At 42.7% G+C, this 17060-nt stretch overlaps 1 protein-coding gene across 2 annotated transcripts in view; it reads right to left on the reverse strand.

Annotated features, from left to right (window-relative positions):
* The window catches only part of LOC140190811 (solute carrier family 2, facilitated glucose transporter member 11-like), a 39278-nt gene extending 22643 nt beyond the window's left edge, over window positions 1–16635 (reverse strand). For both annotated transcript variants that reach the window (XM_072247677.1, XM_072247676.1), the window contains exons 1-5: window positions 16491–16635; window positions 9137–9265; window positions 4827–4925; window positions 4581–4741; window positions 1000–1124 (exon numbers count right to left, since the gene is read on the reverse strand). In XM_072247677.1, the coding sequence (XP_072103778.1) occupies window positions 1000–1124; window positions 4581–4741; window positions 4827–4925; window positions 9137–9145 (394 nt within the window). In that variant the 5' untranslated portion in view covers window positions 9146–9265; window positions 16491–16635. The remainder of the gene's footprint in view (window positions 1–999; window positions 1125–4580; window positions 4742–4826; window positions 4926–9136; window positions 9266–16490) is intronic.
* Between the last annotated feature and the right edge of the window lie 425 nt (window positions 16636–17060).

Consider the following 17060-nt stretch of genomic DNA (forward strand, 5'->3'; position numbering starts at 1 on the left):
CTCTACTGAAGGGAAGATGATTCCTCATGGAAAGTCTTAATGTTAATCCATTTAACCACATGGAGGAGAAAGAGATCACAGCACGGTCCAGACAATGTCCAGAGAAACCCCGTTTCCAGCAGTTTCAGAGGGCATTGATCATGACTGTGAACAACCTCCCCAACGGAATTTACACAGTTCACAGAAAAGTACAGTACAGAATAAGACCTTCAGCACACGATGTCTGCGCCGAATATGATGCCACATTAAACTAAATATCTTCTACCTGCAACTTATCCGCCTCATCCTCAGGCCAACTGCTCCTGATGACTTTTAAATCTAGAAATTCCATACAAGGAAAGGTAGATTGTCTCACACCAGACCAGAAAAGAGCAAAGGGTCACTGTGGCTGAGACGTTTGACAAAATTAACAGCCAGGTGTTTTTTTTTCCACATTGCCCTACAACATTAAGGGAGGCCATTTGTCCCAGCAAGTCCATGCCAGCTCTCAGAACAACCCTTTCAATCACATTCACTCACTTGTTTCTCTCTCACATGTCCACTAACTTCTCCCTGAACCTCCAATTTCCCATCTAACACAAAGGGCTACAATTAACCAACGTGTCAAAGGAGAAATGCAAGGGAACCAGAGCACTGGGGGAAACCCACACAGACAGAGGAAGAACGTGCAAACTCCGACAGTGCCAGAGATCAGCATTCAACCCACCTAATTGTGCACTATGCCACCCATTATGAAGATATTCTCAAGTGAGATAGAGTACTAAACTTTAAAATCAGCCACGACAGTGTGTCTAACTTACATGAACAAATTAAAGAACTGGTTAACTTACCACAAAACTTAATTGAACTTTAGATTTCAATAACTTGTAAGAAAACTGCGGTGTGAGAGCAATCCCTATCCCATTCCCACTGCTACACCAGCCTATAACATCAGGTACATTTCCTCTGTAAATAAGTGGCATGAATAAAAACTTAATATCCCGAAACAAAAGTGACAACCTGAGCTTATTCCAGTAAAAAATCTCCCAATTAAAATCATTTCAAAGGATTTGGCCATCTTGCTCAGTCCCATCAGCAAAGTACCAACGAGCACAAAAATATTGCTCAGTAGCAGCGAATTCCTCCTGAGAGAAGAGAAATGGAAATCAGTTAGTAAAATGTGTTGGCAGTGTTGTTATGTTAATAATAGCAGCAAACATGTTCTGCTCAGAGCTAGTTAACTTCATACTGCAAGGTATGAATGGTAGTCTTGACTCGCTAACAACATAGCCTACAACCAGGAACAGGCCCTTCAGTCGGTAATGTTGTGCAGAACTAAATTAATAATCAAATGTCCAAGTAAACTAATCCCTCCTCCCTAAACAATGCTCCTGTCCTAATTCATGCACCTAAGAGCGTCTTAGAATGTCTTCAGAAGTCCATTCACCAGCCCTTCACAATAGTAATAAACGCTGAACAATTTTCAGCAAAATACCTGACGACAAGTAGGTGAGAAAGTGCAGGCCGAAGTAAGCTACTCAGCCCCCAACCCATTCAAATATTAATGCTCAAAATCATCTGTGCCAATTCCCCATAATTCAATAAAATGTTTAAAAAGTATATCCCCAGTTTCTACAAGTCTCAAGAGTACAGAATTCTAGAGACTCATCATTCTCTGCGAGAAGTTGGTCCTGTGGAGTTATAAATAACCTCATAACCATCTCCCCCTGTTCAAGATTTTCCCACTGTGACATCTACCCTGTCGTGCTCCCTAAGGGTCTAGAATATTTCAGTAAGATCACCCCTCATTTTCCCGAATTCTGCAGAAAATTTCATTTGCCAATTGTGATAGGATAAGCCTCTCATCTCGGTAATTAGCCTTGTGGATCTCCTTTTCACTGTCTCTCTAATGCTTTCTTAAATAACACCAAAACAGGTGTGGCCTCACCAGTACAATGTATAATTATTATCAATACTTCTCTGTTTCCAATACACACCCTCTCGCAGTCAGGGCCAACATGGCATTTGCCTTCCTAAGCAGTTGCTGTACCTGTCTGCTAACGTCCTACCATCCATACACAAGAACACTCAGATCCTTCTGTACTTCATTCATCTACAGTCTTTCCCAAACCATCAAAAGAGATGATATTCACTTGAGTCGGTAATGGACTAATTTACTCACACAGATGAGAAAAGGAAACATCTCACAGATCTCTAGCAAACTGCCAAGGATAAAATAGACAGTACAAAGTCAGGTTTGGCAAGAAGAGTATGCATATGTAAGACAAGTTTTTGCACTGTACCTCGATATGTGTGACAATAATAGAACAATTTAGCATTCATATTGTCATGGGTATGACTGTTGATTTATAAAGGACTGCCAGAGATCTGTACATAGATTAAACCATGTCATCATCCAGCAAGTTGTCTAAAATCAGTTAGAATTAAAGAGAACTGAACAGGTGAGTATCATTTAAGGTTTAAAAGGAACTGTGTTAATGGAAATAGCAGATTAATATCTAATGAGGTGTAGCTTCAATGAACTATTGGAGTATTATGATCTTTGACCTGTTTTACCTCATTTGGAAGGTTTCAGATCATATTCAGAACGTGTAGTATCAGTGACCTATTGCAGAAGAAATGTCACATTTACCAATCAGTTACCTGCATATGACCTTTCTGGAGGATAAGGAAGGAGCAAAAAGAGGAATATTACCACCCAATCCTTCAAAAGTCCATGAAGGTAGCATAATCTCAATACCCAAATGTCAGCAGATTATCATAAACAATTGCTCATGAAAGAGAAAGGTGTGAGAATAGGAAATAATTACGAATATATGGAGTAAAAAGTCGGAGACAAGCAAACAAATAATATCTTCCCTACAATCTGAGCTCAATCTGAACTTTAATTTGCGGACTGTTGACAGATACAGGATGGTCACTAGCAATGCCAGGCACTTGTGTTTTCACACAATTCATAACTGTACTCTAATTCCCTGGTGCTCAGACATGTCTTGAACTTTCTGGAGTGTTGTTAAATGACATGGAAGGTGAAAACATTCACACTGGCCTGCAGAGCGTTGGTTTCCAAAGCTGGGGCAAGACTCTTGAGCTGATTGTGGGGCAGTGAAAACGGGCCACCAGATCTGCTCTTTCAAATAACACTTTGCAGATCTTATCACTGAGTGTTATTGGTGAACTTCATACCTGAAAAGACTTGTGCAGGCTGGGGGAGAGAAGTAAGAGGAACACTATCACCCAACTTCCTAACCTCGATTAGCTCACTCTTTCTTGCTCAAGTAACATTCTCAGCTGCCAACTAGCAGTGGGAGAGAGAAACAGGCCACTTCAACAGACTCAGCGAGGACAATTTAAAGCCCTAAAAGCAGCTGGTTTTGGGTTGGGTAAGATGTAAAGGATTTCAGATCTGACTCCAAACTGTTGTGAACTCTCCCAGTTCCAGCTTTTACAAGTGTGGGAAAGAACAGCAATCTAGTAACTTGCCCAAAGTGGTTGCTGGATATTTTATTGAGGCTGCTAGTGATTATAGAAAAATAGAAAATAGGTGCAGGAGTAGGCCATTCGGCCCTTCGAGCCTGCATTGCCATTCAGTACGATCATGGCTGATCATCCAACTCAGAACCCTGTACCTGCCCTCTCTCCATACCCCCTGATCCCTGTAGCCACAAGGGCCATATCTAACTCCCTCTTAAATATAGCCAATGAACTGGCTTCAACTGTTTCCTGTGGCAGAGAATTCCACAGATTAGTCAGCTATCCCAGGCCAAGGGTGAAAAGATAAACACCAAAAGGTTACGTGGACCTGTACCATCTTCCAGAGTAAACAGGATTCCCGTTCTTCCGTCCCTGCATTCATTATTCCAGACTCTAGACGTTTGTTCCAACATTGGACCTGTCTGTACCTGCCCTTTATGCACAAGTAGTATTCTGTGCCATCTTTGAGTACTCGTGAATTTTCTGTTCAAATATGTGTCATCATGAAATTGGACCAGGCATTTACTGTCATAGTTCACCTTTACAGAAGTTTTGGTTCCCCATCCAGTTTTGTTGATCACATGATTCAATGTGTTGGCCTCATTTTAATAGTATAATAACAGAGGATGGATAAACAGGACACACAGTACAACCTTCATAAATAACTGACAAAGAACCAAATTAGTGAAACCTACAGAGATTACAGTCACTCCCTGTGAAATTGTGTTTATATACAGCCCTGTTTTAAAAAAACTCAGTAGTAGCAACCCTTTATAAGTTATGGTGGAAGTCAGCAGACCCTCCATCTATGACACAATGCTGTACTGATTGCTGGGGACGATTGATCCATGTGCTCTTACTCCCTCTCTTCCTCATTTCCCATTACTCCTAGATTCCATCATCTCCGTGGCTTCCTCAGGGAAAAAGATGTGGCATCGGGACGACCTTAAGTCAGCCACAGAAGAAAAATCAGAAACTCGCCTGGCTCTTGGTCCACATTCACAAATTAACACTTGGCCATGGGGAGGTCATTCCACCACTCATAAGACATAATGATAGATTTCGTTGGGTAATAGTTAAGCCAACATTCCTACTGCAGTTCATACCTGCCACAGGTTATGGCCATGGGTCCAGCAATAAGTGCACCGACCACTCCTCCAACACAGAAGGCAGTTATGATGATAGTCCAGAGCAGTGTGATTACTTCGCTTTCCAGAGGTTTGCCATAACGCTCAATCCAGGTTTCATTGATGAACATTTGAATAAACTGCAATGGTGAATTAAAACAAAGTCCAATGTTGATTCTGCAAGTGCTACCAATCATTTCAAGTTGACCATAGCTCTGGACTCACGGTTGTTGGTGCATTAATGATCGTCAGGTTCAAGCCAAACTGGAAGGTGCCACCAATGCAGGCAGCAAAGATGGTCAGGAGGAGACCCCTCATTTGCAGCTAAAAGGAATAAAAAAGAAAATGGAAAGGCTTACTTCCCAGCAAGGCTTATCCACACCTACACTCAGAGTTTCACTAACAGTATCGTCAGAGCAACATTATCAGGTGATTTGTCCTTCTCCATGCTCATTACTGCCAAGTTTGCGAGTAATCAAGTGCGAGTGGGTCACAAACTGTGAAGCCGCTGAGTCTGAGGGTATAACCTGCTTCAGTTTCACCACTCTTACAGCTGCACCAGCAATGAGTCTCAGTGCTTCAATTCCAACGTTTGGGAATACAAGAAGCTGCAGACAGTACTGGCCTCCACTATGCCTCTCATCAGGGGCACATCCCTTCCCCACTATCTGTAGTAACTACAGGAGGTGCTGTCTGAAGGCGGCAACATCTGTCAACAAAGATCCCCATCACCTGGGCCATGTCGTCCTTTTGCAACCACCATTGAGCAGAAGGTATAGAAGCTGCAAGTCCCTCCCACCAAGTTCAGAAACAGCTACTTCCCTTCAACTATTTGGTTCTTGAACTAACTGACAAAACCTTAATCATTACAATTTATCTGCATTATGAACAATTGCCACTAAAATAGACTTTTTTTTTGCTCTAATTGTAAACCTGGTAAGATGGCGGCGCACTCAGATGCAGCAGCCTCTTGGGGACCAAGGATTTTTCTGTCTTTTTTGCACAATTGCAAGATAATGCTGGACACCAAGAACTTGAAGCATGACAGGTTTACCCCATCAGAAGCTGGTCACTGGCAGAGAAGTTGGACTTGGCGCAGACTGTGTTACAGCCTGCCAGACAGGCATCAGTCAGTGCGCGAAGGCAGTGTGCAGTCTAACAGAAAAGATTGTCTTGGATGTATCTCTTGCAATCACAGACCCTGATGGACATCGGTAATGTAAACTGGTGCAAGTCTGTTTCCTTTGTTTATTAGTGAGACAGACGGTGGCGGGAGCCGTGTGGCCTCAGTTGTAGCATGGACTTGGCCTCAGGCCGTGGGCTTGCCTGTTGTAGCAATTCAGCAGTGGAGACACTGAAGGCAGTGCAGCGAGGTATCCATGTTGAGTTGGGGGCCGCACCCTCTCACCTGTGCTGCCAACCCATGTTCAGTCGGTGGAAGGACAGGCTGGATTGCGTATATACGTCCATCTGCGGACTGCTGAAAACCACTTGCTCCTGCTGATAACACCCGTGCACCATCAAGTTTTCAAGACATACTTCTCAGTGACTTGGGCCATATAATATTTTCTGTGTGACTGTATGTTTACTTGCTATCCTATATGTGCCATGTGCTGTGTATGACCGTTGATAATGTGTTTTGAACCTTAGCCTAGGAGGAACACCGTTTTATTTGGCTGTATTCATGTGTATTCTTGTCTGGTTGAATAAAAAGTTTGACCACTTGCAGGGATAAACCAGGCAGAAAACTAATTAATAACAGGGAAGTTCTTAGAAAGTAATCTGAGAAACAGGATTGAAAGATAGAGTTAAATAGACATAGCCAGCATAGTTTTGTTGTGATGGTGGGGCAGTTTGACTCAATTTTTGGAAAAAATATGTGAATGTCTCCTATTGATTACAAGAGGCAAGATTTTTTTTTGTGATTGGAAGCCTCTGGAGAGTGAAGCACACAGTTTTCTCACTGTTATACACATTAATGATTTAGATATGAATGTAGGAGGTATAATTTGTGTTTGTGATATTGGTGATGTTTTTGATAACGAGAGTGGTTAAATGTTGTAGAATCAATTGGAAAGACGGGCAGAACAAAGGCAGATGGAACTTAATCTTGGTAAATGTGGTGTGATGCATTTTTGAGGGCCAGTCAGACGAGGCCATGCAGAATAAATGGCAAAACCCCAGTCAGTACTGAGGAACAGATAGACCTTGGTGTTAACATCCAAGGATACTTGTAGGTATCAGCACATATAGAGAAGGTGAAGGTGGCACATGGTATACTTACCTTCATATACAGAAAACATAAGAGCAAGGTGTTTATGATACATTTGTCAGGCCAAAGAAGAAGCACTGTGTACAGGTCTGGTCATCACACCATAGGAAGAATGCAATTGCACGGGAGAGGGTGCAGAAGAGATTCACCAGGATTTCAGTTGCAAGGGTGGACTAGGCTGGGTTTGCTTTCCTTGGGATGAATGAAGCAAGCATGCAAAATTGCACAGCTATATATAGGGAAGAGAATAAGAAACATTTCCTCACAGCAGAGTTGTCTAAAACTATAGCCATAAGTTTAGAGGAAACATATGTTTCACCCAGTATGGTTGGAATGTGAAACATACTGACCGGGTAGTGGAGGCAGATAATTCTAAAACATCATAGTGAGTTCTTGTATCACCAAGGCTATAGACCAAGCACTGGCAAATGAAATTAGTACAGATAGTCAACATGGTCACGTTGAGCTGAAGGCCCATTACTGGGCTCTATGAACATGACTCATACGCAAAATTGGTGGGTCACACTGCTGATAGTGGATCAAACATTGTAAAATATTTAACACATCAAAAGAAACAAGGAAGCAAATAATGAACATGTACAATCTTGACATGAAAACGTCTGATTCTTGCTCATCTCATCTAGACAAAGGGAAAAGCAACTGAACGATGAACTCACAGTCCCCACCTTACTCAGTATAAGATTGAACCCCAAATATTAACATGTCGACTCCTCCAACATGTGATCCGTGAGTGACAACAAAACACTCCTACAGTATAGAAGCAATCTGATGGTAAATGAGAAGGGAAGGAGAATTCATGTCAAGCTGGTTAAAGTTTTAACCCAATCTTGTATCCTTCCAAAACTTTGCTCAGCAGTATGATGTAAAAAAAAGCACTGACCCCTTATCAACTGTTAGATTTAATAATCTAGTGTAAATCTAGTATTTACATAACAACACTTTTGCTCTATTTCACTAAAAGCAATTTTACTTCACAACTTAATCAAGTATACAACTATCTTTTACTGGAATGGCCCAACTGATGTATTAAAGAGGAGGGGATGTCTCAAGCTGTGTGACAGAGTTTTCGTGGCCGCTCTGCAGCGCAGAGATGGAGTTGCCAATTACAAAACCAGATTGTTTAGACAGCAAATACAGTCAAAATTGTGCAAATCATTGGTGAGTTTGGGAAGGCAATAAACTGCTTAAGTGATAGGTAAGTGTAAAAAAAGTATTTTAAAATTCATTCCTTGTTATTTTAGGATACAGCGGCAAGAGGTATCGGCAAACAAAGGAGGCAGCACTGTAGGTGTTTGAAAGACTATCAGAAATTGCTTTATTAGAGTGAAACAAAGAATACAGAAAGAAAGAAAAATGACCCTCACTCAGCAGTAGTCATAACCTAGCCTAGAAAACTTCCACTTGCATAAAGAAATTGTCCCTTTTTAAACATAACATAATGTTATGTACTTTTCCTAGCAAGTACATTTTTTGCCACTATCTGCATTCAAGGCTGCAGACTGGTACTCACACCACTTTCACATCCCAGACTAACAGCATTTTGTCTTCCAAGCATCCACTTGCTGTGAGCCATTTTAGCATATACCAAGGAGGAATCAAATTTAACTCTTTCTTCACAGTAGGGCGACAGTACACGAGAGTGGTTACATCAAAAGCAGTGAATACAGAGCAGTAACTTACAGTAAGCCACTGTTTCACCCATGAATTATCAGGGTGAAAATTAAAAGCTAGTGATAAATCTCCTATTCTTGCCTGTAAACGTAGTACGGGGGGCGGGAGAGCAGGCTCTAAATGTAATTGGGCAGACTGCGATAGCGGGAAGGGACAATGCATTTGAAGTTCCAGTACAAGATGAAACAGGGCGGTGCGTTTTTTGTTCACATCACACTTACCCTTCCACATCCAATTCATGTCTACAATTACCCACAGGACAACCACGCTACTGATGTCTCTGGAATTATTATGTTTCACGGCTCAAAAAATGGACTTTCACTTAAAAGTCTCCCTGAACAAAGCTCAATGACTCAAAAAAATGGACAAAATCCTTTATTCCACAGACAGAATAAAGGATTTTGTCCACTTTTGAGCCATGAAACATTTGGTCCATAATAATTCAAAAAGACATCTGACTTCTCAAATGGCATTTCTAATACATTTTTCTATTTCTTCCATTACTTTAATATTATTAATCTGACATCACCACTCAATGTAATTTCCATCAATAGTTGTACAAATAACTTACCAAATCCATTTATAGACTTTTCCTGCAAGATGGTTAGGTGAGAAGTCAAGACTTAAGGAAGAGGCAGCATCAAGGCTAAACAAGAAGCAGGAAAATCAAGCCTCCTTTATAAATCCAGAGCTGAATGACCTGTTGTATTAAAGACAAAACACTTGAACTTGAGAGAGATGTTGAACACTATCTCATCTTCAAAGCTGTAATGTGCATTCCCCCCGTTGCCCAACATCCACTGAATGGGTGACAAAGACAAAAAAATAACACGCTCCTCCACATTAAATCACCACCTAAACAACCCCCCAATATATCATCCCATTGTGTTTCTTATTACATAGATTTATAAACTTATAATGACACAGGAGACCCTTTGACCCAGAGGAGCAATCCCGTAATCCCATTTTCCCTCTTTATTTCCCAGAACCCTGCAACTTGCTTCCTATCACACAGTTAACACACTGAATGGTGATTTTACAGTAGCCGTATGCTACTAAATTGTCAACAAGTGGGAGAAAACTGGTGCCCCCAGAGGAATCTTTTGGTTACAAGAACATGTGTAACTCTGCACAGACAGTGCCTGAGAAGCAAACTCTAATCCCTGGGACACTAACTGCAACTCCAATGTACAAATGTCTTTTACAGATACTTGTGAAAGAGATGTTCAATATGGCAGGAACCAAATTACTTGCGACATGAAAAGAAGGCAAAAGGAACTAAAATGACTTAAGTGAACCAAATGAACAGAAAAAAGGTCATTTGAACCTCTTCTACTGCAGGGACAATCTGTACAAAAGGGATGGGCTACATCTTAACTGGAGGGGAACCAATATCCTGGCTGAAAGATTTGCTGGTATGACTCGGAAGGTTTTACACTAGCTTGGCAGGGTATGGGAACCAGTATAGCAGGTCAGAAAGTGGAGGAATTGAATGGTAGGTAGGTGTCATGACCAGTAAGAACAGGCAGGAGCAAAGTGATGGGATGGATTGGTTGTGGTGTGTCTTTCAATGATAGTATTGTGGGTAAGGGTGATAAAACAGAGCATGGATCAGTACATGGGACTATGAATTTGTCATCATAAAAGAGACTTGGTTAAGAGAGGGACAGGAATTGTTGCTTAATTGTCCAGAGTTTTGATATTTGAGAAAAGTAGAGAAGCTGGTAAAAGGGAAGCACAGGTTGCGCTATTAATCAGGGACAATATCACAGTCGCACTCGGTGGGGACATAATGAAGGGTGAAACTCAAAAATATGAAAAAATTAAATGACTTTGATGGGATTGTACTACTGATACCAGCCACAACCACCACCGCCACCTTAAACAGCCACTGGGATACTGAGAAACAGACACGCGGGCAAATCAGGGAAAGATGGAAAAATGAAAGGATTGTTGTAGTGGATGACTTTAACTTCTCAAATGTAGACTACTGTAGATAACCCAAGAGGATGAGGGGTCATACTGGATCAGGTGTGTGACCTTTCAGTGAAAGAACAGTTTGGGAACGGCTTTAGGGTAGCTGTAGAAAAGGATAAGTGTGGACCCTGCAGGAGAGTACTAAATTGGAGCAGGACAAACTATGAGAGTGTTAGGCAGGAACTGAGATCAGATATGTTTTTTCAGGATCAAGCAATCCAAACATCTCCCTGTCAAACCAACCCAGGATTTGTGCCTTGCCTATGTGACTGCAGAGGGCAATTCCTATGATGCACCAGATCTCTATTCTATTCTCAACCATATAACCATATAACAATTTCAGCACAGAAACAGGCCATCTCGGCCCTTCTATTCCGTGCCAAACTAGGCAATGGCAAATAATTAGTGAAAAATATGATTTTCCATCAGCTATCAAACTATTCTGATGACATTTGTAAACACTGTGGAAGTGTACTTTATTTGCAGTAACAAAATGGAACCTGTATTGTACCGGAGTGCTTTGCCAATAGCGTTCACGAAGTAGGTCTGCAAATAACCCCACCAGTGGATCTGCACAGGATCCACGGACATGGGCAGGGGCACCATTCAGGCCAGAATCTTTCTGAAGCGTGGAAATGGAAGGGCGAAGACCAAATGGCAATGCATGGAACACGTTACAAGAAATTCCATGTTTGCTTTCACACACCAGAAATCCAGTTCCAGTGCTCCCTTTCAATTCTCCTGATGCACTGGGAAAGTTATCATTTTGTGTCAAACCTAAAAAATAAGTTAATTACAAGTGCAGAGGTATTAACAGAAATGACATCAGATAGTGCAGAAAATCTGCCAATTTGACACGAAAGTCTAGAGTGTACTAAATTTTTGGAGCCTTACTGAACTGACAGAAACCACAGGATTCCCGTATCTCTTTCTGCAAGCTGGTACTACTGATTCAGTGTGCCTCAGCTGGGGTTCCCGAAAAGGTCGCTAGGGGTTCCGAGAGAGATCGTGATTAAAAAATATTGCTTTTGCAACATGCAATGCTAGCACTTGCAGTGGTGGGCAGTGACTGAGTAGCTCCATTAGCAATCTCGTTAGAGGTCTCTCACCCCAGTATGGCAGTGCGCAGTAGGACCGTGTTTATTTGGTTGAGTCCATTCTCAATTTTTGACGCGAGATAGAGCAGGCCATTGACAATTGGTGAGTGCCCTACTGAATGGAGGGGAGGACAGTAGGCTGAGGAGGAGCATGAAGTGTATTTTCCAAGTATTGAACAGATTCGCCCAACTTGGGATGTGATGTCAGCCTCTCCCTCTGAACTACCTCCTCCAACCTCCACTTACACGCTGCCAACTAGCTTATAGGAGCAAACAAACTCTACCAGTGTAGTAGAAAATTGGAGGGAATTGTTCATTCTAAGGAAGGAATTTTTACGTGCAGTGAGAGGCTTTGCTTCTCTTGTTAAAAAAAAGAAAATCCTGATGTTGTCACAACACACTGTTTTCTTCACAGAGAGGTTGTAATGTCAAAAACCCTTGGAGATGAAATGAAAAAATTCTGGAGGATGCTACAAAAATGGTTAACTTCACTAAACAAAGACCAGTTCGTTTGAGACTGTTTAAAAAACTGTGGGAAAACCTGGACAAGCAGCACACCAATCTTCTGCTACATACAGAAATCCGGCTTAGCAAAGGAAGCATTCTCAACAGAGTGTTTGAGCTGAAAGGCGAATTGCAGGAGTACTTTCAAGAAAATAGTAAGTCAGATTTTGCTGAGTGCTGTGAAAATGAAGAATGGCCGCAGAAACTAGCCTACTTTGGAAACATTTTTCATCATATGAACCAGTTGAACAAATCTCTGCAAGACCCTGGAGAAAATGTTTTGACTTCAAGTGACATTGAATTTAAAAGAAAACTGAATCTTTGGAAAAATCACGTTGAAAAAGGAAATCTTGAAATGTTTCCACTTCTGCTTGGGCTTGAGAATGAGAAAGGATATCAGAAAGTCTCAAGTCTTATTGAAAACCAGCTGGAAGAACTTTAGAACAAAATTGAACAGTATTTTTCTCCCTTTCAGCGCAAGTGCGTGACTGGGGGAGGGGCCCTTTCTCTGAATCTTCTGCTCGGCCTGAGAACTTGACTTTGAGGGAAGAGGAAGAACTTGGTGAGCTACAGACCAACGTGCACTCAAGATGAGATTTACTGACCTGTCCCTGGAATAGTTCTGGATTTCTGTGAAAGAACAGTATCCTGCCATTCACAGAAAAGCAATGAACATTTTGCTGCAGTTTTCAACTTCTTACATGTGTGAGCAAGCTTTTTCTTGTTTAACAAACAGTAAGAGCAAGGACAGAAATTGTCTCATTTCAGTTGAAGGTGAAATCTGTGGGTACTTATCTCATGTTTGACCCAGAAATGAGTACTTGTGCAGCAAAAAACAAGTACATTTTTCACATGCTAGGCCTATACTTCAGTCTGATCATGTCACTTAGCAAGAAAATGTATAAAATTGTGTCTTGGGCTATATTTTTATTCATATTGCTTTGGGTTATGGCTTTTAGTAACTTTACTATTAAACCCATGTTGTAAATAATATTAATTAAAATCAATTTACAGCTTTAGTTAAATTAAATCTACCTTTAGAAAAATGTAATCCCATTTTGGCTTGAGCCAGTTTTTAACAGAAAAGTATTATAGAAACATAGAAACGTAGAAAATAGGTACAGGAGCAGGCCATTCGGCCCTTCGAGCCTGCACCGCCATTTATTATGATCATGGCTGATCATCCAACTCAGAACACCGCCCCAGCCTTCCCTCCATACCCCCTGATCCCATAGCCACAAGGGCCATATCTAACTCCCTCTTAAATATAGCCAATGAACTGGCCTCAACTGTTTCCTGTGGCAGAGAATTCCACAGATTCACCACTCTCTGTGTGAAGAAGTTTTTCCTAATCTCGGTCCTAAAAGGCTTCCCCTTTATCCTCAAACTGTGACTCCTTGTTCTGGACTTCCCCAACATCGGGAACAATCTTCCTGCATCTAGCCTGTCCAATCCCTTTAGGATTTTATACGTTTCACTCAGATCCCCCCTCAATCTTCTAAATTCCAACGAGTACAAGCCCAGTTCATCCAGTCTTTCTTCATATGAAAGTCCTGCCATCCCAGGAATCAATCTGGTGAACCTTCTCTGTACTCCCTCTATGGCAAGGATGTCTTTCCTCAGATTAGGGGACCAAAACTGCACACAATACTCCAGGTGTGGTCTCACCAAGGCCTTGTACAACTGTACAGTAGTACCTCCCTGCTCCTGTACCCGAATCCTCTTGCTACGAATGCCAGCATACCATTCACCTTTTTCACCGCCTGCTGTACCTGCATGCCCACTTTCAATGACTGGTGTATAATGACACCCAGGTCTTGTTGCACCTCCCCTTTTCCTAATCGGCCACCATTCAGATACTAATCTGTTTTCCCATTCTTGCCACCAAAGTGGATCTCCTCACGTTTATCCACATTAAATTGCATCTGCCATGAATTTGCCCACTCACCCAACCTATCCAAATCACTCTGCATCCTCTTAGCATCCTCCTCACAGCTGACACTGCCACCCAGCTTCATGTCATCCGCAAACTTGGAGATGCTGCATTTAATTCCCTCATCCAAGTCATTAATATATATTGTAAATAACTGGGGTCCCAGCACTGAGCCCTGCGGTACCCCACTAGTCACCGCCTGCCATTCTGAAAAGGTCCCGTTTATTCCCACTCTTTGTTTCCTGTCTGCTAACCAATTCTCCATCCACATCAATACCTTACCCCCAATACCGTGTGCTTTAAGTTTGCACACTAATCTCCTGTGTGGGACCTTGTCAAAAGCCTTTTGAAAACCCAAATATACCACACCCACTGGTTCTCCCCTATCCACTCTACTAGTTACATCCTCAAAAAATTCTATGAGATTCGTCAGACATGATTTTCCTTTCACAAATCCATGCTGACTTTGTCCGATGATTTCACCGCTTTCCAAATGTGCTGTTATCACATCTTTGATAACTGACTCCAGCACTTTCCCCACCACCGACGTTAGGCTAACCGGTCTATAATTCCCCGGTTTCTCTTTCCCTCCTTTTTTAAAAAGTGGGGTTACATTAACCACCCTCCAATCCTCAGGAACTAGTCCAGAATCTAACGAGTTTTGAAAAATTATCACTAATGCATCCACTATTTCTTGGGCTACTTCCTTAAGCACTCTAGGATGCAGACCATCTGGCCCTGGGGATTTATCTGCCTTCAATCCCTTCAATTTACCTAACACCACTTCCCTACTAACAAGTATTTCGCTCAGTTCCTCCATCTCACTGGACCCTCTGTCCCCTACTATTTCTGGAAGATTATTTATGTCCTCCTTAGTGAAGACAGAACCAAAGTAATTATTCAATTGGGCTGCCATGTCCTTGCTCCCCATAATCAATTCACCTGTTTCTGTCTGTAGGGAACCTACATTTGTCTTTACCAGTCTTTTCCTTTTTACATATCTATAAAAGCTTTTACAGTCAGTTTTTATGTTCCCTGCCAGTTTTCTCTCATAATCTTTTTTCCCCTTCCTAATTAAGCCCTTTGTCCTCCTCTGCTGATCTCTGAATTTCTCCCAGTCCTCAGGTGAGCCACTTTCTCTGGCTAATTTGTATGCTTCTTCTTTGGAATTGATACTATCCCTAATTTCCCTTGTCTGCCACGGGTGCACTACCTTCCTTGATTTATTCTTTTGCCAAACTGGGATGAACAATTGTTGTAGTTCATCCATGCAACCTTTAAATGCTTGCCATTGCATATCCACCGTCAATCCTTTAAGTGTCATTTGCCAGTCTATCTTAGCTAATTCACGTCTCATACCTTCAAAGTTACCCCTCTTTAAGTTCAGAACCTTTGTTTCTGAATTAACTATGTCACTCTCCATCTTAATGAAGAATTCCACCATATTATGGTCACTCTTACCCAAGGGGCCTCTCACGACAAGATTGCTAATTAACCCTTCCTCATTGCTCAAAACCCAGTCCAGAATAGCCTGCTCTCTAGTTGGTTCCTCGACATGTTGGTTCAAAAAACCATCCCGCATACATTCCAAGAAATCCTCTTCCTCAGCACCTTTACCAATTTGGTTCACCCAATCTACATGTAGATTGAAGTCACCCATTATAACTGCTGTTCCTTTATTGCACACATTTCTAATTTCCTGTTTAATACCATCTCCGACCTCACTACTACTGTTAGGTGGCCTGTACACAACTCCCACCAGCGTCTTCTGCTCCTTAGTGTTACGCAGCTCTACCCATATCGATTCCACATCTTCCCGGCTTATGTCCTTCCTTTCGATTGCGTTAATCTCTTCTTTAACCAGCAACACCACCCCACCTCCCCTTCCTTCATGTCTATCCCTCCTGAATATTGAATATCCCTCGGGAGAGATCAGGTTGTAGCCTCAGCTCATCACTCCCGTCAGCACACTGAAGAGGCGGAACGACTGGCAGAAATGCAGAATAGAGCAACGGGTAATGTGCAGAACAGCAACTATGGATGCAGAGGACCAACGCATGCATCAGGACACGGGCTACCTGGGGGACTGAGTCGGCACGTCGGGTTACAGCCTCTGTCGCCGGACCTCTGCTATCACTGTCAGTTTAGCATTCCGGTGCGCACTATTCCGGTATTTCTGCGGTCGTCGCTGTACTTATTACTTCCATGCGGTTTACACTGTCAAGTGCACACGAACAAGGAATGCCATTATGGGGGGGAGGGGACTACCTGAATCTATTTCTGCGGCTTTTCTCCATCACGGACACGGCAGGCTCGCTTCATCCGGAGCCGCCGGGCTGGTGTGCCGGCGTCGGCCCCACTCCCTCAGTCCCCGCAGTCCATGCTCAACCATCGCTGCAAGTCAGCAAACTCACCGGCATTCCTGACCGATCCTTCACTTTGCTCCTTCTTGTGTTATTTCTCCCAGTGATTTGCTGCCGTGTCCAGTCACCCGAGTCCGCGGGGCGGCCGCTGTGACCCTCCGGGCGGCAGGGGGCAGAGTCGCCGCTCCGCTATCACCCTCCGGGCGGCAGGGGACAGCGTTGCGGCGCCGCTGTCACCCTCCGGGCGGCAGGGGGCAGAGTCGCCACCCCGCTATCATCCTCCGGGCGGTGCTGGCCGCTGGGGTATTAATACGAAGTTAGGAAAGCGAGACGTTTCATCGCCACAACTTTTTCGTGATTCACTGGAATCTGTCGGGCCACGGAGTTACCGTGGAAACGGGATGTGACTGTCTCCCGGTGCGGTCCTGATGAAGAGTCTGGCCCGAAACGTCAACTTTTCTCTCTTTTCTGTAGAAGCTGCCCGACCTGATCTGCAGTTGTCTTCCCTGTGAGAAGTTTGATTGTAACCGTTGTTGGGTCTCCCTGAAGCCCGCTAACATAAGTTTTTTTTATCCAAAACGAACTTTATTACCAAACAAATATTTAAATGAATAAACCGTG

The sequence above is a fragment of the Mobula birostris genome, chromosome 31 (assembly GCF_030028105.1).
Source record: "Mobula birostris isolate sMobBir1 chromosome 31, sMobBir1.hap1, whole genome shotgun sequence".
Classification (NCBI taxonomy): Eukaryota; Metazoa; Chordata; class Chondrichthyes; order Myliobatiformes; family Myliobatidae; genus Mobula; species Mobula birostris.